General features: G+C 51.9%; 1 protein-coding gene across 3 annotated transcripts; it reads left to right on the plus strand.

Moving 5' to 3' along the window:
• Positions 1 to 4115: 4115 nt before the first annotated feature.
• Positions 4116 to 23670, plus strand: Nlrp12 (NLR family pyrin domain containing 12). Of its 3 annotated transcripts, XM_076839148.2 has the most exons (12): positions 4116 to 4404; positions 6527 to 6607; positions 8186 to 9833; positions 10032 to 10060; positions 11225 to 11231; positions 14128 to 14298; positions 16179 to 16349; positions 18055 to 18225; positions 19557 to 19727; positions 21632 to 21802; positions 22164 to 22334; positions 23583 to 23670. In XM_076839148.2, exons 1-12 carry the CDS (start codon positions 4116 to 4118, stop codon positions 23668 to 23670), a joined length of 3168 nt encoding a protein of 1055 aa, XP_076695263.2. The 3 variants fall into 3 exon arrangements, with proteins under 3 accessions (XP_076695263.2, XP_076695265.2, XP_076695264.2); XM_076839150.2 differs by lacking the exon at positions 21632 to 21802; XM_076839149.2 differs by lacking the exons at positions 10032 to 10060; positions 11225 to 11231 and having other exon boundaries at positions 8186 to 9869.
• The last annotated feature ends 1358 nt before the right edge of the window (positions 23671 to 25028 follow it).

A 25028-nucleotide genomic window follows, 5' to 3' on the forward strand; every position in this document is an offset into this window, starting at 1 on the left:
GGGTGGAGGTGGCTGCCTCATGGGTATGGGATTTCCTTTGGGGGTAAAGATGCACTTCTAGAAATGGGGAGTGGGGATGGTCACACAGGTCACCCAGGGGGTAAATGAGGGAACCAGAATTTGCACCTGGGTCTGAGTCTGATCCTACACGTCCCCTTCTGGGTGTCCTCAGAAATTAAACTCAGCCCCTCGTTGGATTTCCCCATATGAAGGGAAATCCATTCACATCAAACATTCCTGAGAGCCGGGCGCGGTGGTGCCCGCTTGTAATCCCAGCGGCTTGGGAGGTTGAGGCAGGAGAATCGCGAGTTCAAAGCCAGCCTCAGCAACTGGGAGGCGCTAAGCAACTCAGTGAGTCCCTGTCTCTAAATGAAATCCAAAATAGGGCTGGGGATGTGGTCAGTGGAAACCCCTGAGTTCAGTCCCTGGTACCAAAATAAATAAATAATTAAAATTTTAAATAATTAAAAAAAAAAATTCCTGCGAAGAGTCGATCTACTGAAGACTCGGTTCAACAGGGAGATGGAGGAGAAGTTTACAGCACAGAAATGGCAGCGTCTGCAGAATATGCGTCGCTGTTTAAAACGTCTGGAGATACCCCCACCACTCCACTCCTGGGGGCATACATTCTCATTCTCCCTTCTCATTCCCCTTTCTCCCAGTTCTATCAGCATCTCACTTTCAGCTGTCAGTCTTTTTTGGCTGACCAATCAGAGACTCAGAAATAGGTCCGTAACTGAGTCTGGCCAATGAGCGCTCTGGAGGGTGGCGCCCTTTCTGGTCCCTGAGTTCCCAGCGGTTCAGCCTAGGGATGCTTCGGCCTTTGACGTGGGCAGCTGGGGGTGGTTTAAACGGAAAGAAAAGACAGCCCAGCCAAGAGCGCTGGACCTGTTTATCCAGGCCAGCTGTGCCGGTAGTGATGACAATCTCGGAACCTTCCTGCCTCTCAATTTTTTTTTTTTTCATTTTTATTGAGACATTACTCACATGCCACCCATTCGCCCTTCTAAAGTGTACAGTTCAGAGGCTTCTTTTGTATATTTGTGAAGAAGAACATCTTAATCTCCTAAAAAAGATCCCATGCTGACCTGTCTCTCCTGTTGTCCCTCCTCCACCCCTTCCAGGTCGGGCACCCTTCTGCTTTACCTCTCCCTGGCCTGTCTCCTCGGCTGTTTCCTCTCGGTGGACTCATCCATTACCTGACCTTTCGTGTCTGGTTTCTTTCACGTTGACGTTTTTAAGTTTCCTCCCGTTGCAGCATGAGCCAGGACTAGATTCTTGATTTGTGACTGAATAAGATTTCTTTGTGTAACCCGACTTTGTCTTCTTCAATCACCCAACATTTGATGGACGCTTGAGGGGCTTTCGCTAATTAGCTGGGATGAGTAATGCTGCTGCGAACATCCTCGGCAGGTTTTTGTGAGGATCGACTCTGATTCTTTGGGGTATACACCTAGGAGTGGAACTGCTGGGTCCTGTGATAGCTCTGTTTAGTTTTCTGAGAATCCACCAAACTGTTTCCTCAGTGGTTGCACCATTTTATACTAATCTCTAGATTAATCTTTAGATGGAGCTGTGTTTTGTACTTTTCAACAGTAAACATTTTTGCTTGTTTGCTTTTGTTTTGAGCCAAGCACTTCTCTATGTGGTCCAAGCCAGTGTCCAGCCAGGGAGTCAAGCAGCCCTCCCGCCTCAGCCTGCCGGGCAGCTGAACTGCAGCGTACATGGCCAAGCTGGCTCCACAGGAAGACCTTCAGCTAACATGCTGTCCCTTGCAGGAGCAAAACAATGAATTATTTTTTGCCCTTATGTAACGAACAGCTTTTCCCCTTTCTTGAACCCAGTGCTCATCCTTCTCTCCAACCCACCTAACAAGACACTTTTCCATCCCACACAGCTTCCCTAACACCAATCCCAAGGCCAGTCACTACAGCACGAAGAACTCTGACCCCCTGAAGTTCCTCTCCACATATGGATACGGTGCAAGATTCTACGATCCACATGGGGCATTTTCTTAATCAGAAAATCACATTTTCTTGGTGAGGAAAAACTTCCCAGGACACATTTCCAGCTTTCCCTGGCTCTCATGAACACAGCGGGGCTCTTTCTTTCCTGCCCTCTGTCTTTAGACTGTGGTAGCCCTGAAGGCAGGGACGGAGACGGATTCATTCGCGGGTTTCCAGGAATGGCACTGAGTCCAGACATGGCTCCACAAATTGCTGGTTCTCTTCCTCCCAGGAGGAGGGAGGCTTTTGTGAACAGGGATGCAGGAGGCCCACAGGGCAGAATCAGCTTCCTCCACTCTCCTTCCTGAATTCCTAGACACTTGATTTTCCTGCTGCGATGGTGACGGGGAAGGAGAGTGGGTGACTTCATGGAGGAAGCTCAGACCAAACCTACAGAGAACCTGGTCTTCTGCCGACTGCTGTGGACTCTGGCTGCTGGTCCCCTACCCCTCAGACCCACCGCTGCCCCTCCATCCCTGAGCCCTGGCTCCAGCTTCTCACTCTCCCGGCCCCATGCATCCTTCCTTTGGCCCACGTCAGCAGCCATGACGGAATCTCCTTAGCCCAGATCTGACTTCCCCACCTCTGCTCAAAGCCAGTTCACACCATCAGTGGAATATGATTATCCAGTCCAAAAAAGAAGCCAGACAGTCACACGCCACCATCGGGGAGAAACTTGTAAACCTCCTCCTATGAGAAAGAATCCAAATGCAAGGGTCCATCCGAAAGCTCCAGAGTGGCTGGGCATGGGGTCACGGGCCTGGAACCCCAGCAACCCAAGAGGCTGAGGCAGGATGGCCAGCCCGAGGCCAGCCCGGTGACTTAGTAATTTAAGGAGGCCTTATCTCAGAGCAAAAAGTAAAAAGGGCAGGGGATGTGGCTTCGTGGTTGAGCACTGCTGGGTTCAATTCCTGAGAAAAAGAGAAAGAAAGAAAGAAAGGGAGGGAGGGAGGGTGGTGGATCCAGAGCAGGTAAATCCCTAGAGTCAGCAAGGAGATGGTGGGTGCCAGGAGCTGGAGGGGGAGGTTGGGGTGACTGTCTCACGGGTCTGGGATTTCCTCTTGGGGTAGAGATGCAGTCCTGGAAATGGGGAGTGGTGATGGTCGCACAATCTTCTCAACCTATTTAAAGTCCATGAATTGGATGGGCAGAGGGGCCACACCTGTAATCCCAGCACTGTGGGAGGCTGAGGCAGGAGGACCTCAAGTTCAATGCAAAAATGGGCAATTTAGTGAGACTCTGTCTCCAAAAAAAAAAAAAAAAAAAATGGTGTGCGGGGTGGAAATGGGGCGGCTGGGGATGTGGCTCACTGGTAAAGGACCCCTGTGTTTAATCCCTAGTAGCCCAACCCCCCCAAAAGAATCCCTCTGTGGGAAACGCCACTGTGGGTTTAAGAGGAAACAGCCAGTCCACGTGAGATGTTTTCTTGGTCCGTTTGTTTGGTTGGTCCAGGGGGTTAGACCACATCCTCAGCCCTATTTTATACTTTATTAGAGACAGGGCCTCACTAAATCGCTGAGGCTGGCTTTGAACTCGCCATTCACCTGCCTCAGCCTCCCCAGCTGCTGGGATTACAGGCGTACATCACCGCCACTGGCCCTTTTTGTTTTTTTTATTCTGAGATGAGGTCTCACTAAGTTGCCCTGGCTGGCCTCAAACTTGCAGTCCTCCTGCCTCAGCCTCCAGAATGGGAGGGACTACGGGGATGCGCGGTGCCGACTCCTGGAAGTTCTTGTGGCGCCTCCCCAGATGAGGCCCAGCCACGACTGTGATAATGCAATCCACCACAGAACGCGTGAGGTGAGGAAGACAGGAGGGAGGACCAAGAAGAGGGGCCGGTGTGTGAAGGGAGCCGGGAAGACAGAGCAGAAGTGAAGGCCCAGGACTCGTGGGGTTGCCTCACCGCCTCAGCTTCCCCTTTCTTAGAGCCACTCCCCTCTGTGAGCCGGGCAGGCAGGGGACCCGCAGCACTGTCTCTGCAGCTGTCTCCTCTCTGAGATTGCAGTAGCCTGTCCTCGGGCCTGCGGACCGTCCGTGGTGGGCATGCTGGAACCGCCCGCTCTCCTGTGTGCCCCAGCAGCCAGGTCTCTTGCCGGTCCAGAGGGCCCCATGCTGCCAGCCACAGCCGGGGAAGCCCTCTGCCGCCTGTCCACCTACCTGGAAGAACTCGAGGCTGTGGAACTGAAGAAGTTCAAGCTGTTCCTGGGGACTGCAGCGGAGCTGGGGGAGGACAAGATCCCCTGGGGACGCCTGGAGCCCGCTGGGCCCCTGGAAATGGCCCAGCTGCTGGTGACCCACTTGGGGACCAGGGAGGCCTGGCTGCTGACTCTCCGCATCTTTGATCGAATCCACAGGAAGGACCTGGTGGAGAGAGGACAGAGAGAGGACCTGGTGAGGGGTAAGGAGGTGGTGGGACTGTCACGGGGTCCCTCTTCTCCCACAGACACCTGACCCTGGGGACATGGGGCCCCCACTCTGTCCCTTGGTTTTCTTCTTGTTGTCTTCTGCCCTGGGCACACTCTACCTCCAGTGCCCGGAAAGTTCCTATTTATCCACCAGAACCTTGAGCCACAGGTCAAGTGTCTCTTAGCTGAAATGCTTGGGATGGGAAGTGTTTTGGAGCTGGGATTATTTTGGATTTGGGAACATTGGCATATACACAGTGATGTATGTTGGGATGGGACTGAAATCTGAGCATGAAATCCACTGTGTTTCTTGTATACCTCGGATGCAGAGCCTGGAGGGACGTCAGACAGAATTTTTATTTGTCTACATGGTCACCCATGTTCAGGTGTGGAATTTTCTATCCGTGGCATCAAGTCAGCCCTAAAATCCTTGTATTTGTTGGTTTCTGAGTTTCAGATTTTCAGATGAGGGATGCTCAAGCTAGGTTCTAGCTTCTCTACAAATTCTGTACTCCCTGCTCCTTCCGGTCCCTACCACTGACCGCCTGACTGCTCTAACAATCCTCTCCACTGCTTCCTTAACATTCTCGGTTTCTTGTATTCTGCTTCCATCTTATGAAATCGTCACAAAGGTGCCAACCCGTGTGGATTCCTTTCTATGCCCTGTGCATAGTATCCCAGGGCATGTTTAAAATGCTGGGTGAAACCGGGCATGGTGGTCTACAACTGCTGTCCCAGAGACTCCGGAGCGTGAGGGAGAAAGTCACAGATTCAAGGACAGCCTGGGCAACTTCGGGAAACCCTAAGCAACTTAGTGAGACCCTGTCTCAAATAAAAAACAGAACAGGCTAGACATGGAGCTCAGTGGTAGAGCACCCTGGGCTCCATCCCAGTACAGAAAAGAAATGCTACGAACCCTGCTACGAGGTGAGCAAGCTGAGGCCCATGATGCCCAGCACATGGAAAAGGTTCAGCATGGCAGGCAGCAAGGGCTCTCAGGCTCCAGCTATTGCTGGATGTGGCAGAGCTCTGTCTCCTCTCCGTCTGCTCAAGAACAGGGAGCAGCAGGCACAGTGGCACAGAACTATAACTTGGGAGTCTGAGGCAGGAGGATCAAAGATTGAGGACAATTTAAAGGATACCTGTCTCAAAATAAAAAAATAAAAAGGATTGGGGGTAGCTCAGTGGTACTCAGTGCCCTGACTTTAATCTCCACCCAAGTACCAAAAGAAAAAAAAAGAAAGAAAGAAAGAAAGAAAGAAAGAAAGAAAGAAAAGAAAGAAAAGAAAGAAAGGAAGAGAAAAGAAGAAAAAATAAAATAAGGATTACTTGAACACAAGTACTGCAGTACTGCAACAGTGGATCCGAGATGTTTGCTAAAGGACTAGTGGGTAGATAGCATACACAGGGTGGATACGCTGGGCAAAGGGATGATTCACATCCTGGGTGGAACAGAGAGGATGGCCTCAGATTCCTTCATGCTAGTCAGATGGGGGCAACTGAAAACTTAGGAGTTGCTTATGTCTGGAAAACTCCAGTTAATATTTTCAGGCCACTGTTGACGGTGGGCAACTGAAACCACGGACAGTGAAATAGAGAAGGCGGACTCCTGTAGACTCAGAGCCTGGGGGGACAGGAACCCCACCCACCAGGAGAAGTCACAAAGAGTCACACAGTTACCTGGGGCCCGAGTGGACCAGCAGGGGCAGGCTTTCTAGTTAGAGGGCAGGTGCAGTCGGCTTGTTTGAATGATTTCCTGGCCTGGCAGGGAGGGAATGCTGCTGGGCTGGTGACCAGGCAAGGTGCAGCTGGTCCAGAGGATCGGAGAACTGGCCCCCTGGGAGCCTTGCCCACCCCCAGGGCCATCGGAAAGAGCCCTGGGGACGGGCTCTTCATTAACTTCTGTCACTCATCATCTGAGGTCACGGTGGCTGTGTATTTTCTGTGCACCCAGCTCCACAGCGCATTGGAATATAAGTTCGGGTGCGAGGCAGTCTGTGAGGCGAGTCCCACATGCTCCAGGGAGGAGGCACCAGGGGAACGAAGCAGCTTGCAGATGTAACAGCAGCTAATGTCACTTTTGTGCTTGCTGATCCCCCAAAATTTCTCTTCCAGTTACTCCACCGCGTGGTTCCTGCTCTCTGGGAAGCCTGTCAGCGGGCCTTGTGGACGTCTGTCCCAACACTCCAAGAAAAGGTGAGCCACGCTCCAGGTACCCACTAGCTACGTGGAACCAGCCATCGGTGGGGCACCAACAGCACCGCAGCCCCCATGTCTTCCTGTGCTGCAGTTCAGTCAGACCCTGTAAGACACACTTGTCATCTCATGGCTGAACAGTGGCTACCAAGGGATCTCACACCAGGGAATCACGAGCCAGGACAAAGGGGAGGGCCAGGTCCTTCATCCTCAAGAGACTCAAGAGTCTGTCACTTAGCAGATGTGGTGGCGCAGGACTGTAATTCCAGGGACCCTGGAGGCTGAGACAGGAGGATTGCAAGCTCAAGACCAGCCTGGCCAACTCTGAGACCACATCTCAAAATACAATAAAATAGTAATCGTAGTAGTAATGACAACAATGATAAAAGAACCTGTCACTTTATCCAGAAATGCAGTCACTCCAGTAAGCTCTCTGGCTCTTAGCAGTCATGCTGGGCGGCTCACTGGTCAGGACTGGGGTCCATGTGCTTCCTCAGCTAGTCACTGGTGTACAAAGCAAGACTTCTCATGACGGGTTTGACAAAGCCACGGTTCACCCTCTGGGGCTTGTGAAGGGGCAACACTGACCGTTCACGAGGACAGTGGTCAACACCGACTGTGTGAGCAGCTTCCTGTTGGTGGGAAGGAAATGGGGCTGATGATGCTGGGATGTGGCTTGTGAGCAAGCACGTGCCCCAAAGCACAACCACTGGGCACAGGAGCCCACACCTGTAATCCCAGTGGCTCGGCGGGTGAGACTCCAAAGTCCTGTTGCCAGTGGGGCTCCTGAAATGCAAGCTAGAACACAGAAAGCTCTGTTTCCACAAACTGTGTCACTCAATGAAACCCTTAAGGACACTTCATTGCCCCCAAGACTGGGGATCCCGGAAGGGAGAGAGTGATGGCCTCAAGATAAGAGGGTGACTGAGTTCCTGTGGAAGAGCCCTCCCACCAGAAGGCAGCATTCTGTAGATGTTACTTCAAGGGCGTGGGAAGGTCACAGAGGCACACGGACAGGGAAGATCTTTAATATTTTCCTTAGCCCTCCACCCCCAGAGACTTTCAGCAGAGGATTCCTGGAAGAGATAGCTCTCCTGCACTATAAACGTGCATCTGCGGGTTGCCAAAGGGGTGCAGATAAAGGGGCTCTGCTCCTCCAACCAGCCCCGGGTTTTGTTGGGATGCAGCCTCTGATTGAGCTGGTGGGCAGCCTCCAGCCAGCTCCCTGGAAATGCTGCTGCTCTGGGGACTGTCCTTGGAGTCGAAGGCGTGGAGTGTGTACTTACCCACCATGTCTGGTAATGCCTCAGCTTCCCGTGACAAGGTGACAAGGACTTTATAAAGAAGGGCTCAGGCCCTCAGACTCCGTCCAGAAAACGGCTCCAGGGCTGGGGACACACCCCAGTTGGAAGGATGACTGCCTCGCATGCACAAAGCCCTGGGTGCAATCCCCAGCACCACACACACACGCACACACACACACACAGCAGAGAACGGTTCCGAGGACACTGCAGGACAAGCAGGCGCCAGACCAGGAGTTTATTCGTTGCTGATGAGTCTCCCATTCCTCCCCTCTAGATCCCCGGGAAACCTACAGGGACTATGTCCGCAGGAAATTCCGGCTGATGGAGGACCGCAATGCGCGCCTGGGAGAGTGCGTCAACCTCAGCCGCAGGTACACCCGGCTGCTCCTCGGGAAGGATCACTCAAATCCCATGCGGGCCCAGCAGAAGCTTTTGGACACAGGCCGGGGACACCAGTCCAGCCCCATCCAGATAGAGACCCTCTTCGAGCCGGACGAGGAGCGCCCAGAACCACCGCGCACCGTGGTCTTGCAGGGGGCAGCAGGGATGGGCAAGTCCATGCTGGCGCACAAGCTGATGCTGGACTGGGCCGACGGGAGGCTCTTCCAAGACCGGTTTGATTATCTTTTCTACATCCACTGCCGGGAGATGAACCGGAGCGCAGCCGAGCGGAGCGTGAAGGAACTCATCTCCAGCTGCTGGCCAGAGGCCGGGGTGCCCCTGCGGGCGCTGGTCTGTGCCCCCGAGCGCCTCCTGCTCATCATCGACGGCTTCGATGAGCTCAAGCCTTCTTTCCATGATCCTCAGGGATCCTGGTGCGTCTGCTGGGAGGAAAGACGTCCAACCGAGCTGCTCCTCGGCAGCCTGATTCGGAAGAAGCTGCTGCCGGAGCTGTCCCTGCTCATTACCACGCGGCCCTCCGCCTTGGAGAAGCTCCACGGCTTGCTGGAATACCCCAGGCACGTGGAGATCCTGGGTTTCTCCGAGGCGGAAAGGAAGGAGTACTTCCACAAGTATTTCCGCAGTGCAGAGCAGGCCACCCAGGTCTTGAGCTTTGTGAGGGACAACGAGCCCCTCTTCACCATGTGCTTTGTTCCCATGGTGTGCTGGGTGGTTTGCACCTGCCTCAAGCAGCAGCTGGAGGGTGGGGGGCTCTTGAGACAGCCTTTCAGGACCACCACTGCCGTGTACACCCTCTACCTTCTCAGCCTAATGCAACCCAAACCAGGGACTCCGGCCCTCAAATGCCCACGGAACCACAGGGGGCTGTGCTCTCTGGCCGCAGATGGCCTCTGGAATCAGAAAATCCTATTTGAGGAGCAGGACCTCCAGAAACACGGCCTGGACGGGGTAGATGTTTCTGCCTTCCTCAACGTGACCATCTTTCAGAAGGACATAGACTGTGAGAAGTTCTACAGCTTCATCCACCTGAGTTTCCAGGAATTCTTTGCTGCCATGCACTATATTCTGGAGGGCGGGGAGTGTGGGCCAGGCCCAGAGCAGACCATGACTCGGCTGTTGACCGAATACGGGTTTTCAGAGAGGAGTTTCTTGGCGCTCACCGTCCGCTTCCTGTTTGGGCTACTGAATGGGGAGATGAGAAGCTACTTGGAGAAGCATCTTTGCTGGAAGACCTTGCCTCACGTCAAGATGGAGCTGCTGGAGTGGATCCAAAGCAAAGCTCGGAGCGAGGGCTCCACCCTGCAGCAGGGCTCCCTGGAGTTCTTCAGCTGTCTGTATGAGATCCAGGAGGAGGAGTTTATACAACAGGCCCTGAGCCCCTTCCAGGTGGTGGTGGTCGGCGACATTGCCACCAAGATGGAGCACATGGTCTGCTCCTTCTGTGCCAGGAGCTGCAGGAGTGTCCTGGTGCTGCACTTGTATGGGGCTGCCTACAGCGCCGACCAAGAGGACAGCTCCACGTGGCCTTCTGAAACCCAGGCGCCGTCGGCCCTGACGTAAGTACCCCTCAGGCTGACCTTCCAAGTCCATACCCTCATCTACTGGTTCTCTGTTAGGGGAAATTTGCAGCCTTATTGCCATCACTGCCGTCTGGATGCAGGAGGCAATACCTGGGCAGCAGAGTGACTTTGCTGCCATCTAGTGGCTAGACGGCAGAGGTGCAGCAGAACGTCCCACAATCTGCGGGGCAGTCCCAGAGTGATCTGGCCCCCAAATGCCCACAGTGCCAGAGCTGAGAGCCTGCTTTTGAACAGCAAGCACGGGGACTAAACTGCGGTTATGTCATGGAGAACATTCGATCAAGATATCCTGTCAGGCACAGGGCGCTCACTTGTAATCCCAGGGACTCCGGAGACTAAGGAAGGAGGATCACAAGTTCAAGAGCCACCTGGACAGTTTAGTGAGATTCTGTCTCCAAATAACATAGCAAGGGCTGGGAGTGTGGCTGAGTGGTAGAGCACTTGCCTACCACGTGCAAGGCCTTGGGTTCCTACCCAACATCGCAAAAAGAGAAAAGACAGAAAGAAGTAGGCAAACAGGCAACAAGCTTGTCAAAGATTAAGAGTTTCAAAGAGGTCACTGCTGTGAGGAAAATCCAACAGGATGATGGGGTGGCAGTGATGAGGGGTGGGGGACACTGGAGCTGGCCATCAGGTGGGAGGTGCTGAGGAAGTGGTGGTGAGTAACCTTACTCACCACTCAAAGAAGACTTTGTTCTACGTGATTCCAGCTACCCAAGAGGCTGAGGCAGGAGGTTGGCAAGTTGGAGGCCAGCCTCAGCAACTTGGTGAGACCCTCTCTCAAAACAAAAAGGGCTGGGATATGGCTCAGTGGTTAAGTGCCCCTGGGTTCCATTCACATTTGGGGAGTTGTCGGGGGAGACTGTTCTGGTCTGAATGGTTCATTGGTAGATGGTCTTGGGAAAATGAACATGAGTGGAGACAGGCTGGGCGTGAGTGAGTGGGGGCACTTGCCTGGCATGCATGAGGCCCTGGGCTCCATCCCTAGCACCTCAAAAGAGAGGGAGAGAGGAGAGGAGAGCGGAAGGGAAACCAGCAGCAAAGGAGCATCCAGCTCCTCGTCTGCCCCCACAGGCAGGGAGCCAGCCCATGTCAGCACTGGATGAGAACCAGGGGTCTCCTGTCCATCACTGGATGAGAACTAGGGTCCCCTGTCCTCACTGGATGAGAACCAGTGTCCCCTGTCAATCATTGGATGAAAACCAGGGTCCCCTGTAAGTCACGGGATGAGAACCAGAGTCCTATGCCAATTACTGGATGAGTACCAGGGGTCCCTGTCAGTCACTTGATATGAACTAGGGTCCCCTCTCAGTCACTGGATAAGAAAAAAGTTTCCCTGTCAGTCACTGGATATGAACCAAGGACCCCTGTCAATCATTGGATGAGAAACAGGGGTCCCTTCTCATTCACTGGATGAGAACCAGGGGTTCCCTGTCCATCACTGGATGAGAACCAAGGGTCCCCTGTCCATCACTGGGTGAGAACCAGGGGTCTCCTGTCCATCACTGGGTGAGAACAAGTGGTCCAAAGTCAGTCTCTGGATGAGAACCAGGGTCCCCTGTCATCACTGGATGAGAACCAGGTGGCTACAGTCTCCACCCTCCCAGGCAGCCCTGAAGACTGGGTGAAGCCCTGAACTACCTCAGTGGGGTGAGCTGGAGACAGCTTTAGACAAGTTGAGGAGGGAGGGTTTGCAGGAGCAGGAGGAGCCACCCTGGCTGCAGGTGAGGGTTGGAGTGCCCACAGCCTCTGGACTTGGGGCTCATTCCAGCAACCAGACTCTTCCTCCTTCCTGGAACCACAGTTGGAACTAGACCCCTCATTAGTAAGAAACGACATAAATGTGCATCATGGTTTTTCTTCTTTCTTTCTTTTCTTTCCAGGGTTGCAAGCCAGGACTTTAGATTACACTGCAGGTGGAATGCCCATAACCAAAATGCTTGGGACCAGAAATGTTTCAGATTTCACATTTTTAAGACCTTAATATACTTTCAAATAGGGCTAGTGATATAGCTCAGTTGGTAGAGTGCTTGCCTCACATGTACAAGGCCCTGGGTTCAATCCCTAGCACCACACACACACACACACACAAAAAAAAAAAAAAAAAAAAAAAAAAAAAATCCAAATACATAATGAGGTAGCTCAAAGGTGGGCTCCAAGTCTAAGCACAAACTTCCCGTGTGCTTCACCTGTACCTTATAGACGCAGCCAGAAGATTCCCCCCACTTTTTTCTTGGTTGCTCAGTGCTGGTTCTGGAGCCCAGGGCCTCACGTGGTCAGGTTGGCCTTCCTCACCCCTGACTGCGCCCAGCCCTGCCCTGTTCTTTCTCACCATCAGAAGCCTCTCAGTAAATCTCAGGGTCACTCTCAGGAAGCCCCTGGAATCTTTTTTCCGTATTTTTTATTGGAGCGTTGTAGCTGACATAATGATGGAATTCCTTGTCACACATTTGTACATGCACACAACCTAACAATAACAATTTGGCCAATATCCCTCCCCAGCACTCCCCACTCCTCTCACCCCTGCTGCATTTCCTCCACTCACCACCCTTAGAGTCTCATGAGTCTCATGAGATCCCCACCTCACTTTCTTTTCCCTTTCCCTCCCCAGCTTCCACATGAGGGGAAACACATGACTCTTGACTTTCTGAGTTTGACTTATTTTGCTACCATATTGTTCCCTAGTTCCATCCATTTTCCTGCAAAAGCCACAATTTCTTTCCTCTTTATCGCTGTATAAGACTCCATTGCGCATCCAGGCCACAGTTTCTTTCTCCACCTCCCTCTGATGGACACCAGGCTGGTTCCATGGTTGGCTGTTGGGAGTGGTGCATTATAAACATGGGTGTGCACGCATCGCTGTAGCATGAAGATTTCAATTCTTCAGGATGAAGACCCAGGAGTGGCACAGCTGGGTCAGGGGTGGTTCCCTGCCTCTTCTTTTGAGGAGCTGGAATACTGATTTCCGTGGTGGGATGCTAATTTCCAGCCCACCAGCAGTGAGGAAGTGTTCCTTGTGCCCCACACCTCTCCCCACCCCTGCAGTTTGTGCTCTTGCTGCCTGCCATTCTGCTGGGGCTACACTAGTACAAAGGCACTTGCCTGAGACTGCTCCCAGGATGTCAGCTGTGGAAGTTGCCAGTTAGGGCATCATGTTGGCACTCCAGAGTTTTGTATTGTAGAGCTTTTTGGATTCCAGATTGGGGATGCCCAACCTGGGTAGGGGACAGTAGGAGTGATGGTTAATAGCCTGGCTCTGCTGGATGCAGTGGAGCACTCCTGTAGTCAATCCCAGAGACTCAGGAGGTAAATCAGGAGGATGGCAAGTTCAAGACCAGCCTCTGCAATTTAGGGACATCCTATCTCAAAACAAAAAAAGTCTGGGTGTGGTAGTGCATACCTATAATCCAAGCAGTTTGGGAGGCTGAGGCAGGAGGATCATGAGTTCAAAGCCAGGCTCAGCAATCTCAAGGCACTAAGCAATTCAGTGAGACCCTGTCTCTAAATAAAATACAAAATAGTGCTGGGGATGTGGCTCAGTGGTAGATTAGCCCTGAGTTAAATTTTCCTGGTAACAAAAACAAACAAAAAAGAGAGAGAGAGAGAGAGAGAGAGAGAGAGAGAGAGAGAGAGAAAAGAAAAGAAAAGAAAGAAAGAGAAAACAAAAATATAGAAAGGACTCTGGCTCCAGAGATAAAATGTTCTGGGTTCAGCCTCCAGTATCTCCTCCCCCGACCACTCACCCAAATCGCCTGGGCTTTGGAATCAATCCACACATGGGTTGGAACCCCAGCTCTGCTGTTCACTAGCTGTGTGGCCTTGGGCAAGACTCTTCTTTTCCTTGGATCAGTTTTTGTGCTTGGAAAATGGGAAGTTTAATCCCTACCCATTAGGGTGACTTGTGTTATACAGAGTGTGTCTGCAGATGACATCTCTTTTCCATCCCTGATCCCAGGTCTGGAGTCTGTCTGGCTGCTGACTGGCTATGGGAACTGGGCAGGTAACCCAGTTCATTCAGAAGCTAAATTAAACTAAAGTTGGCTGGGTGCAGGTGACACACACCTAGAATCCCAGCAGGGGATGGCTAAGTGTGTAGCATGCCCCTGGATTCAGTCCTCAGTTCCAAAAAATAAGTAAAACAAAGTGTTTAAAAAATTATAAAGTGACATACCAACTGCAAACATAGTGGTCAAGTGACCAGAAAGGCTAGACCTTGGCTGTCTCCTTCCTGCAGACCTGAGAGGAACAGGCTGCCAGATGCCTACAGTGAGCACCTTGTAGCTGCTCTGCGCACCAGCCCTGACCTCACAGAGCTGGCTTTGTACCGGAATGCCCTGGGCAACCGCGGGGTGCAGCTGCTCTGCCAAGGACTTAGACACCCCCTCTGTCGGCTGCAGAACCTCAGGTGAGTGCCAGCTGGCCCGTGACCTTCTGGCCTGCCGACCACCACCTCTCTCCAGGGTCGTGGTAGGTTGGTGTATCAGTGTTCACTTGCTGCTGTAACAAAGTCCCATGGTCTGGACACCCTCAACAACAGATCTGGGGGCTACAAACCCAAGATCAAGGTGGCATCAGGGTAGGTTCTTCCTGAGCACTGTCCCCTTGGCTTTCAGAGGGCTGTCTGCCCAATGTCATCCCTCTGCACATGGCACAGGTTTGTGTCCTATTCACCTTTTTGCAGTGCTGAGAATTGAACCCTGGGCTTTGCACATGCTAGGCAAGCCCTCTACCACTGAGCTACACCCCAGCCCTTTCTAGTTCTTATTTTGAGACAGGCTCTTACTGACTTGCCCAGCCTGGCCTTGAGCTTGCTGTCCCCCTGCTTCAGCCTCCCGAGTCACTGGGGTTACACTGCATCCTTAAAATGGAACAGCTGGGCGTGGTGGCAAAGACTGGTAATCCCAGGGACTTGGGAGGCTGCAGCAGGGGTTGCAAAGTGGAGGCCAGCCTGGCAACATACTGAAATCCTATTTTAATAAAAAATAAAAAGGGCTGGGCTGTAGCTCAGTGGTAGAGCGCTGTCCTAGCATTAGGAGTAGCCCTGGGCTCGACCCCCACTAATGAGAGGAAGGAAAAAAGAAGAGTCTTAAATTTCTTTTTGAAGGGCAGTCTCTGTGAACACATTTCATTGATTATAAAGCACTAAACATTTTGTATTATTTTTGTTGCTTTAAAGTTTTTTCGTCTTTTAAAATTTGAGAGCTAAAGCCAGGCGTGGTGGCAAAAATGCCTGTAATTCCAGCAGCTTCGGAAACTGAGGAAAGAGAAGCACAAGTTCAAAGCCAGCCTCGACAACTTAGCAAGGCCCTAAGCAACCTAATGAGACCTGTCTCAAAATAAAAGTAAAAAGGGCTGGGGATGTGGCTCAGTGGTTAAAAACCCCTGTGTTCAATACCTGGTGAGAGAGAGAGAGAGAGAGAGAGAGAGAGAGAGAGAGAGAGGATAACAGATGAAATGATGCATTCATTGTGTATAATAACACGATGCTTTAAACTAGAGGTATCACACAGGGGGCAGAGCTCCACGATAGAGCACTTGATTAGCATGTCCAAGGCCCTGGCCTTGATCCTTGGGGCTGCCCAAAAAATAAAAACCAAAGTAAAATATATATATATAATTGTAGAATGACAAACTCTAGCTAATCAACATATCACCTGTAAAGGGATCATATTTGTGGTGAGAACATTTAAAATCTACTCTTAGCATTTTTCAGGAATAATTTTTGTTACTTTATTAAGTACCAAGTTCACATACCAGAAAATTCAGTCAGTGTGTAGATTTCAGCATTTTCAGTATATTCACCGTTATGCAAACGTCACCACTACGTCCATAGCATTTTCCTGACTCTAAATGAAACCCCATACCCATTAATGATCTCTCTACCCCCACACCCCACAGTCCCTAACTGCCAGAATCTCCTTTTATTTTTTGGCACTGGGAATTGACCCCTGGGTGCTTAACCACTGAACCACATCCCCAGCCCGTTTTATTTTTTTTTATTTTGATACAGAATCTCACTAGCTTGCTTAGGGCCTCATGAAATTGCTGAGGCTGGCCTTGAACTTGCAATCCTCCTGCCTCAGCTTCCTAAGTCACTGGGAGTACAGGTGTGCACCACCACACCTTGCTTTTTTTTTTTTTTTTTTCCTTTTAGTTTTGCTCTGTTGGCATTGCTGGGTCTCAAGCCCAGGGTTTCATGCATGCTAAGCAGAGGCTCTACCTTGCAGAATTCCCAAAACTGCTGCAAAGGAGATGACCTGTCTCTTCTCCTTCCTTCTACCGCAGGCTGAAGAGGTGCTGCTTCTCCAGCTCCGCCTGCCAGGACCTGGCCACAGCCCTCACGGCCAATCAGAATTTAATAAGGATGGATCTAAGTGGCAACGAACTGGGGCTTCGGGGCATGACCCTGCTCTGCCAGGGGCTCCGGCATCCCCAGTGCCGGCTGCAGATGATTCGGTGAGTCCTCCTCCTTGGAATACGTGCTCGGTTTCATCTTGTTTTAATGAAAATATTAATACGCATTAAATGAATACTAAATGGGGTCCAGTGTGATATTTGCATACATATATGGATGTGCACGGATCACATTTGCCTCCCCCTTCCACCCTGCCCCCTGGGAAGAAGCTCTCAAACGGCGAGTCCTCCAGGCAACCTCGCTGTCGCCTTAGCTGGAAAGAACCCCAAATGCTGAAGATCCCCAAGTCTGTTCCTCAACACCAGGGCTCGACCTCAAGCCCATGGCCTTACACCTCTGCCCATCACCTAGGCACGTTCAAGTCACTCTGGCCTCTGACTCCACCCTCTTCTGCATGGCCAGGAAGCCCTGAGCGACCTGCCCACCCAGAACCCACACCCTCCTACTGACCTCAGCCGAGGGAACCCCAGAGCTGCCTAAACAAACAGACTCGGGTTGTGGGGCCCCTATTTCCCACAATGCCACCTGCACCCCACTCCTCCTGAATTCTGCTTGGCCCTTGAGAACCAGCCCAACTCCCCCCGGGGCTCCTCCCAAGCGGCACACCCTATCTGCCAACGCCCAGTTCCAGGCGCTGCCTTTGAGATGCTTTTAATAACAGTGGCTCAGCTTAAGGAGCTCACAGGAGGGGCGAGGCCCAGGTCTGTTCCCTCCATTCTCAGATCATCCAACTCTTGCAACCTAAGGAAGCAGGCACAAGGCAGCACGGGAAACGCAAAACTCCAAGTCCCAGGGCAGGAGGGTGGTGCCCCGGGTGCACACGCAGAGGCGGAGCTAGGACTCCCCTCTCCTGGGCTGCATTATGCCCACGCGGTGGTGCAAGCACCTGGGAAGCAGGGCGCTCCCTGCTGGGCCTCATCTCTGAAGTCCACTCTGTGCCCAAGGCTTCCACACCCAGGGATTCCACCAGCTTCCACTGAAAATATTCAAGAAGGAAGGTTGCTTCTGTACAGAACATGTACAGTTTTTGTTTCTGTACTGGGGGTGGAAGTTGAGCTCATCGGTTCCCCAACCCCAAGCCACTTCCCCAGCAGCAACCCCCCCACGTTTTTCCTCCTTTGGTACCAGGGGTTGGACCCCGGGGTACTTAACCACTGAGCCACATTCCCAGCCCCTTTTTATTTTTTATTTTGAGACAGGGTCTCACTAAGTTTCTTGGTGCCTCACCAAGTGGCTGAGGCTGGCCTTGAACTTGCCTCTCCTGCCTCAGCCTGTAAAGTCCCTGGGATTACAGGTGTGTACCCCTGCGCCTAATCATACAGACTGTGTCATTTTTGCCTAAATGACACAGTGTAACAACTATTTTTTGTAGCATTTACATTGTATCAGGTATTATAAGTCATCTAGGTTATTAAGTCACCATGTAAAGTGCACAAGAGGGGCTGAGGATGTGGCTCAGTGATGGTGCATTTATCTGGCTTGCATGAGGCCCTGAGTTCGATCCCCAGCTCTACAAAAGAAAAATAAAGAAAAACTAAAGATAAAATACATAAGAGGATATGTGCAGGTTATATGAATACCATGTAATTTTATATAAGGGACTGGACCTCCTGCACATGGTATCCTCAAGGGGTCCTAGACAAGTCCCCAATGGATGCTGAGCGACCAGGGGATAGATCTGTGCAGGGTGATTGACAGGCCAGGCATACCCAGCCTGAAGGCAGAGAAGCATCTTTTCCCTCCCAGGTTGAGGAAGTGTCTGCTGGAGGCTGGGGCTTGTCAGGAGATGGCATCTGTGCTGAGCACCAACCCACATCTGGAGGAGCTGGACCTAACAGGAAACGCCCTGGAGGACTCTGGCCTGGGGCTGCTGTGTCAAGGACTGAGGCACCCGGGCTGCAGGCTGCGGACCTTGTGGTGAGTGCTTGGAGGGCAGCGCCCGTGGCCAACCCGGTCCCGCTGAGTGATGTGGAGGATAGCATCCCGCATGTGCCCAGCATTCCCTGTCACACAGCCCAAGGTGGAGGCCACTACACATCCAGGGGGGAATGACTACATGGATACAATGTGGTCTATACAATCTGACAATGTTAAGTGAAAAAGGGAAAGAATCAACTTTGTCTTGCAAAAAAAAAAAAAAAAAAAAAAATTAAAGTGCTACCTTTTTTGGGGGGTCTGGTTTCCTGGGGTTTGAACCCAGAGGGGCTTAACCACTGGGCCACATCTCTGCACTTTTTGTTGTTTGAGATGGTCCTCACTAAGTTGCTTAGGGCCTTGCTAAGTTGCTGAGGCTGGTCTTGAACTTGCAATCCTCCTGCCTCAGCCTCCCAAATTTCTGGGATTACAAGTGTGCATCACTGCACCTAACCTAGCTAAAGAGCTTTTTTTTTTTTTTTTTTTTTAAGTTGTAGATGGACACAATATCTTCATTTTATTTATTTATTTTTATGTGATGTTAAGAATCAAACCCAGTGTCTCACATGTGCTAGCAATTTCTCTATCACTAAAGCCACAACCCCAACCCCCAAAGTACCACTTTTAAGATCCTAAATTAAGGGGAGGGGCACAGTATGGGCAACATAGTTGTCTCCTGAAAAGAAAGGAGAAAAGAGAGAAAAAAAGAAAAAAGAGGACTAGGGATGTGGCTCAGGGATATGGTACTTGCCTAGCCTGTACAAGGCCCTGGGTTCAATCCTCAGTACTGCAAAAGAAAACAAGCAAACAAACAAAAAAGTGTTGTATCCATGCAATGCAATATCATTCATCCTTCAAAATGAATGACTTCTGGGCTGGGGATATAGCCCAGTTGGTAGAGTGCTTGTTTCACATGCATAAGGCTCTGGGTTCAATCCCCAGGACCACAAAAAAAAAAAAAAAAAAAAGAGTGACTTCTACCACAACATACATCCTGAAGCTTTATATTAAAATAAAAGGACAAAAATTGCGGGATTCCACTTGTGTGAAATACTCAGAACCATCAAATACATGCAAGGATCAATGGAGCACACCTGTAATTCCAGCTACTCAGGAGGCTGAGGCAGGAGGATGCAAGTTTGAGGTCAGCCTCAGCAACTTAGTGAGACCCTGTCTGAAAATAAATAATGGCCAGGGTGTAGCTCAGTGGTAAAGCCTCCCTGGTTCAACCTCCAACCACCACACAACAAAGAGCAGTACCTTTAACTTGGGGTGGGAGTTAAATTCAACTCCACACAGAACACCCTCCACATTTGCTGTTGGGTCTTCTGTAGGTTGAAAATCTGCCATCTCACCGCTGCTGCCTGCGAAGACCTGGCCTCCACCCTCAGTGTGAACCAGGGCCTGACCGAGCTGGACCTGAGTCTGAACGACCTGGGCGACTCTGGAGTGCTGCTGCTGTGTGAAGGCCTCAAGCACCCGAAGTGCAATCTCCAGACCCTGCGGTGAGTGCCGCTGGGCTCACTTCAGGAGCGCAAACCCCCACACACTTCTCCATGCTCTGGGAGGCCAAGCAGCCTCCCCTCCCACCTGAATTCTCGCTACCTCAGCTCACTTCAAAGATTCTCTGCCAGAATGTGGCCTTTGCATAGTCTGTTCTTGCTTCCTGGCATGACCATCAGCGGTGCTGGCCTCTGTGCCGTCCTCTGCTGTCCTGCTGAGAAGTCTAGCTCATCTTTTATGATTCAGGACCAATTGTCCCTTCCCCATGGAGGCCCTCTGGATTCCGAGTTTCATAATTCTTCATAACCTGACTCTTTCTCTCGGGTCACTTAACAAAGTTTGTAATTTGGGTGTGTCCTGTGTGGCTTTGCAAAGTGCAAGAGCGGTGTCCACTCCAGCTCCTAGTGGCTAGCGAGAGACCTGGCCTGGGAGACTAAAAACGCACACTTCGTAGCATTTTCTTTCTATGGTTGTCATGAGCAGCAAGTGAAGTGATGCTTTTGAATTACTTGGTGTTATGGGTTGAACTGAATCCCCCTCCGAATTCCTTGGTTGAAGTCTGAACCCTCAGAAAAATAGCTTTTTATATTGACATTCCTCCCCAGTGCTGGGAATGGAACCCGAGGCCTCAGCGGCTCCAGGGGAAGTCCTCTGACACTGGGCTCTATAGCTCCAGCCCCAGAATGTGGCCTTATTAGGGTCTGGAGCTGCCCTAACAAGACACCCAGACTGGGTGGCTTTGGGGACCAGTCCACCCTTTCAGGTCAGGGTTTGGCCGATTGGTTTCTCCTGAGGCCTTTCCTGGTGGTCTCTAGACGACCACCTCACTGTGCCACCATGTGTTTATCCCTGTACCTCTGTCCTGAGGTCCTGTAAGGAACACAGGCCATGTTGCATCCGGGCCAGCCCAGTGACCTTTTTAAAACTCTGTCACCTCTTTCAAGACCCCTTCAAAGCCCAGCACGACTGGGAGTGTGCACACTTGTCATCCCAGCAACTGGGGAGGCAAAGGCAGGAGGACCTCAAGATCAAGCCCAGCCTGGACAATTTAGCAAGGCCCTGTTTCAGTATTTTAAAAAATATATATATATATTTTTCGGGGGGCGGGTGTGTGTGTGTGTGTGTGTGTGTGTGTGTGTGTCAGTGGTACAGTTCCCCTGGGTTCCACTCCTGGTCCTGGAAAAATATCTGGGAAACTTTATTCGATTCGTAGTGGTTGGCACAGGCCTGTGATCCCAGCCACGAAGCAGGCTGGGGGGAAGGTTTGCTGGTTGAAGGCCAGCCTCACCAACTCAATGAGGCCGTTTCAAAGTGAAGAATAAAAAGAGCCAGGCTCTGAGGCCCAGACCCGAGGACCCCGAGTTCAAAGCCAGGCCTCAGCGACCCTGAGGTGCTAAGCAACTCAGTGAGACTCTATCTCCAAATAAAATGCGAACCAGGACTGGAAAAAGTGAGACTCCAGAGGTTGAGCGCCCCAGAGTTCAATCCCCTGTATTCCCCCGCCCCCCCCCCAAAAAAAGGGATGATTGTGGCTCAGTAGTTCAGTATCCATGGGTTCAATCCATGGAACCAAGTAAATAAATATCATAAATTGAAAAAGGGGGTGATGGTGGCTAGGGATGTGGCTAAGTGGCTCAGTGCCCCTGGGTTCAACGCTGGCACCCAAAACCAACAACAAAAAGTCTCCCTGCCCTGCATGGTCAGCGCTCCTGTTCTCGCGGATGCGCTCTGGCGGCACCGAGGGCTCCATTTCCCTCAACCGGCCCAGCCTTCACAGTCCGAGTTGCTCCCCGCTACGCTTTCCTTTGGTCTCTTTTTCACCCTGATGGTCACACAGTCTGCGCCGGCACAGGGTGGGCGCAGAAACCCCGGCGTCGGCCAGCCACCCTGTCCCGCGTCCCTCCAGGTTGGGCATCTGCCGGCTGGGCTCCGCCGCCTGCGCGGGTCTCTCCGAGGTGCTGCGCCTCAGCGCCCGCCTCCGCGAGCTGGATCTGAGCTTCAACGACCTGGGAGACGGGGGCTTGCGGCTGCTGGCCGAGGGGCTGCGGCACCCGAGCTGCAGGCTCCAGAAGCTGTGGTGAGTGTCCGCGGCGCGAGGGCGGCTTCGGGGGCGGGGGCGTCCTCCCTGCCCTGTCCTGTTTAAGGGACAGCCCTGGCTCACCCGGAAGGTCCACGTGGCGGTGCCACAGCCGCGGCCAGGGTCCCGCCGGTTCGTACTGGCCTGAGGTTCCTCGACGATGCTGTGTGTGTGTGTGGGGGGGGGGATCTCTTCTTCCCCTGGGCCCATCCATGCCTTTGAGTACCTTCTTGCCCATGAAATCAGGCTCCGTGGGTGGCTCAGAGGTAGCTTTCGTGGCCTTCCGCCCCCAGCACTGAAAAAACTAGGACTTCCCCCAAGGACGTGCGGGACGTGGCCTGAACCGCTCTGCCCCCCACAGGCTGGACAGCTGCGGCCTCACTGCCCAAGCCTGTGAGGACCTGTCCCCCACGCTGGGGAGCGCCCAGCACTTGACGGAGCTCTACCTGACCAACAACGCCCTGGGCGACGCGGGCGTGCGGCTGCTCTGCCAGGGCCTCAGACACCCGCGCTGCCGCCTCCGAGTCCTCTGGTGAGCGGTGGCCCCTGGCTCTCTGGAGGCAGGACACGGGTTTCCAGCAGGCAGCCTCGCCTTAAGAACTCAGACTCCCAGCTTGGAAAATGCGGAGGACTCCTCTAGAGCTGCAGAGGTCTTCCCCAGCTCCCAGCGCACAGAGGAGGCGCTCCTGCGCCCTCTGCTGGCGCAGCCCTCGCGCTACTCCCTGAGCAGAGGGGCCACCAAGGCTCAGCGGGACCCCTGCTCTGCCTGGGTTCAAGTGCCCTGGCTGCAACTAGGTGACACATTTTCCAAGTTATTCAACCACTTGGCACCTTCCACACCTGCCTCAGTAGAAGGAGGGAAGGAGCGGCTTCTTCCTGGGGTTATCAGAATTAAACTATTGAGGCCCCTAAGATGGGGAGGAGGGCCAGGGTGGTGCACTCCTGTAACCCCAGGTCTCAGAAGGCCCAGGGGGATGGGAGGTTGCAAGCCAGGTGTGGAGCTGAAGCCTGAAGTCAAGTCGGCTGGATGGGGGTGGGGGAGTGAGGCAGGAGGACCTCAAGTTCAGACCAGTCTCAGCCACTTAGCAAGGCCCTAAACAGGTAAGGAACTTGGGAGACCATCTGCAAGTAAAAAATAAAGGGGCAGGGGATGTGACTCAGTGTTAAAAGCCCCTGGGTCCAATTCTGCACCAGAGAGGACAGCCAAAGTCAGCCTCAGCAACTTAGACCTTGCCTCTGGATAACTAAATAAAGGGCGGATGATGTGGCTAAATGGCAGAGGGCTGCTGGGTTCATCCTCCATGACTGCAGAAAAGGAGAAAAATCAAAGCAGAGAAAGGACTGTGGGGTGTAGCTCAATGCCTAGAGTGCTTGCCTAGCCCCCAGAGGCCCAGGAGGGAGGATGGCCAGTTGGAGGGCAGCCTGGGCAACTGAGACCCCATGGGAAAATACAGGGCTGAGATGTGGCTGAGTAGGGAAGCAGCCCAGGCCAGACCCCTCCCCACCCCACTGGGAGCAGCAGAGAGCATAGACTAGCCTGTTTTCTAGTAGAGTCAGGGTCACTGGAAGGTAACGGAATTACTTCACCAGATTAAGTTGCACAATATTGGGCTGGGGAAGCAGCTGTGTGGTAGTGGGCTTGCCTGCTGAGCTCAAGGTCCTGGATTCACCCCAACATCCAAAAGAACAGCTCCCCCCAAAAAGCACAATAGCTCAGATCTACCAGCCCCTCCTTGTTATAGTAGTGGAGGACAACAGCATCTCCCACTCTTGTCCTCAGGTTGTTTGGGATGGACCTGAGTAAGACCAGTCACATGCGGTTAGCAGCACTTCGCAGATCAAAGCCATCCTTGGACCTAGGCTGCTGAAAGATCTGCCCTGCACTCAGGAAGATGCAGTGATGGACACTTCCCAGGCCACAAGGACCAGAGTCTTCAAGCTGCACGCAAAAAGCTCTTTCAGCTTGGGATCTTGTGAGCAGCCTTTGATGGAACTTTCATGTCTTTAAACACAGGGACTTGGCACACTGAGGACACAAGAGTTCCAAACCCGCCTCAACTACCTACTAAAAAACCCCTGTGTCAGTAAAGGCTAAGGATGGGAGGTGTGGATCAGTGGTTAGATTCTTCTGGATTCAGTCCCCAGTAGCAACCCATAATAGGGGGTATAAAATACCAAATGGTTAGAAGGCTACTTTGCCCTCCAGAGAATGCTTGCCCAGGTCAGCAGATATGGTGACCATGGGGGTGGATGTGAAAATTCATGCCCAGAACTTAATGGAGTAACCCAGTTCAAGCTTCCAGTAATGATGAAGAATCAACAGACCAGCACCAAAAGTTTATTAAAAACAATGTTCAATGGGCTGGGGATGTGGCTCAAGCGGTAGTACGCTCGCCTGGCATGCGTGCGGCCCAGGTTCGATCCTCAGCACCACATGTAAACAAAGATGTTGTGTCCGCCGAAAACTAAAAAATAAATATTAAAATTCTCTCACTCTCTCCCAAAAAAAAAAAAAAAAAAAAAAAAAAGTCCTGTTCATCCTTTGAACTTTACCAGACCTCTGCAGCCTATAGGCAGTATGTAACTTTCATCTGATATTTAAACTCTTGGTCAGTAATCGTATCACTTTTGCCCAAAAGCTGGCCCATTGTCTGATCCAATAATTATTGGGACACCAAATCTGGGAATCATTTCACAGAGAAGCATCCTAGTATCTCCTTAGCCTTTTCAGTGCGGGTGGGAAAGGTTTCCACCCGTCAGAGTATGAACACACAAAAAAAATCAAAAGTTACTTATAGCCCCATGAGCATGGTAGTTCAGTAAAGTCTACTTCCAAGTTTTCAAAAGGTGCTCCTCCTGTAGTTTGGATTCCTGGTGAAAGCTTTGGCCCCTGACAAGGATTGTTGTGAGCACAAACCTCACATTGTTTGCAGATCATCCAGGTGTTGCTTGTGAGCCGGGGGACATAGAAATGTCAGCTCAGAACTGTCTCAAGTGCTGTATGTCCAACATGTTTTCCTGCAAAACTGTTTGATAAAGGCTGGGGCTAGAAACTCCGGGATGGTTATTCCAGCCATCAGAAAATCTCCACCATCCACCTGGGAGAAAATTTTCTTGTTCAGTCTTAAATCACTTACTTTCATGATGGGAGTATGTTGGCTCCCTTTCTGTTAGCTAGTCGGCCAGGCTGAAGGGCTCCATTTAAACCTGGGACTGGATTTTCTTC

The sequence above is a fragment of the Callospermophilus lateralis genome, chromosome 18 (assembly GCF_048772815.1).
Source record: "Callospermophilus lateralis isolate mCalLat2 chromosome 18, mCalLat2.hap1, whole genome shotgun sequence".
In the NCBI taxonomy this organism is placed as follows: Eukaryota; Metazoa; Chordata; class Mammalia; order Rodentia; family Sciuridae; genus Callospermophilus; species Callospermophilus lateralis.

Coding starts and splice junctions, on each gene's coding strand:
- Nlrp12 (XM_076839149.2), top strand. CDS start 4,116: ATGCTGCCAGCCACAGCCGGGGAAGCCCTCTGCCGCCTGTCCACCTAC. Junction 9,870..14,127: donor CAGGCGCCGTCGGCCCTGAC/GTAAGTACCCCT, acceptor TCCTTCCTGCAG/ACCTGAGAGGAACAGGCTGC. Junction 14,299..16,178: donor TGTCGGCTGCAGAACCTCAG/GTGAGTGCCAGC, acceptor CTTCTACCGCAG/GCTGAAGAGGTGCTGCTTCT.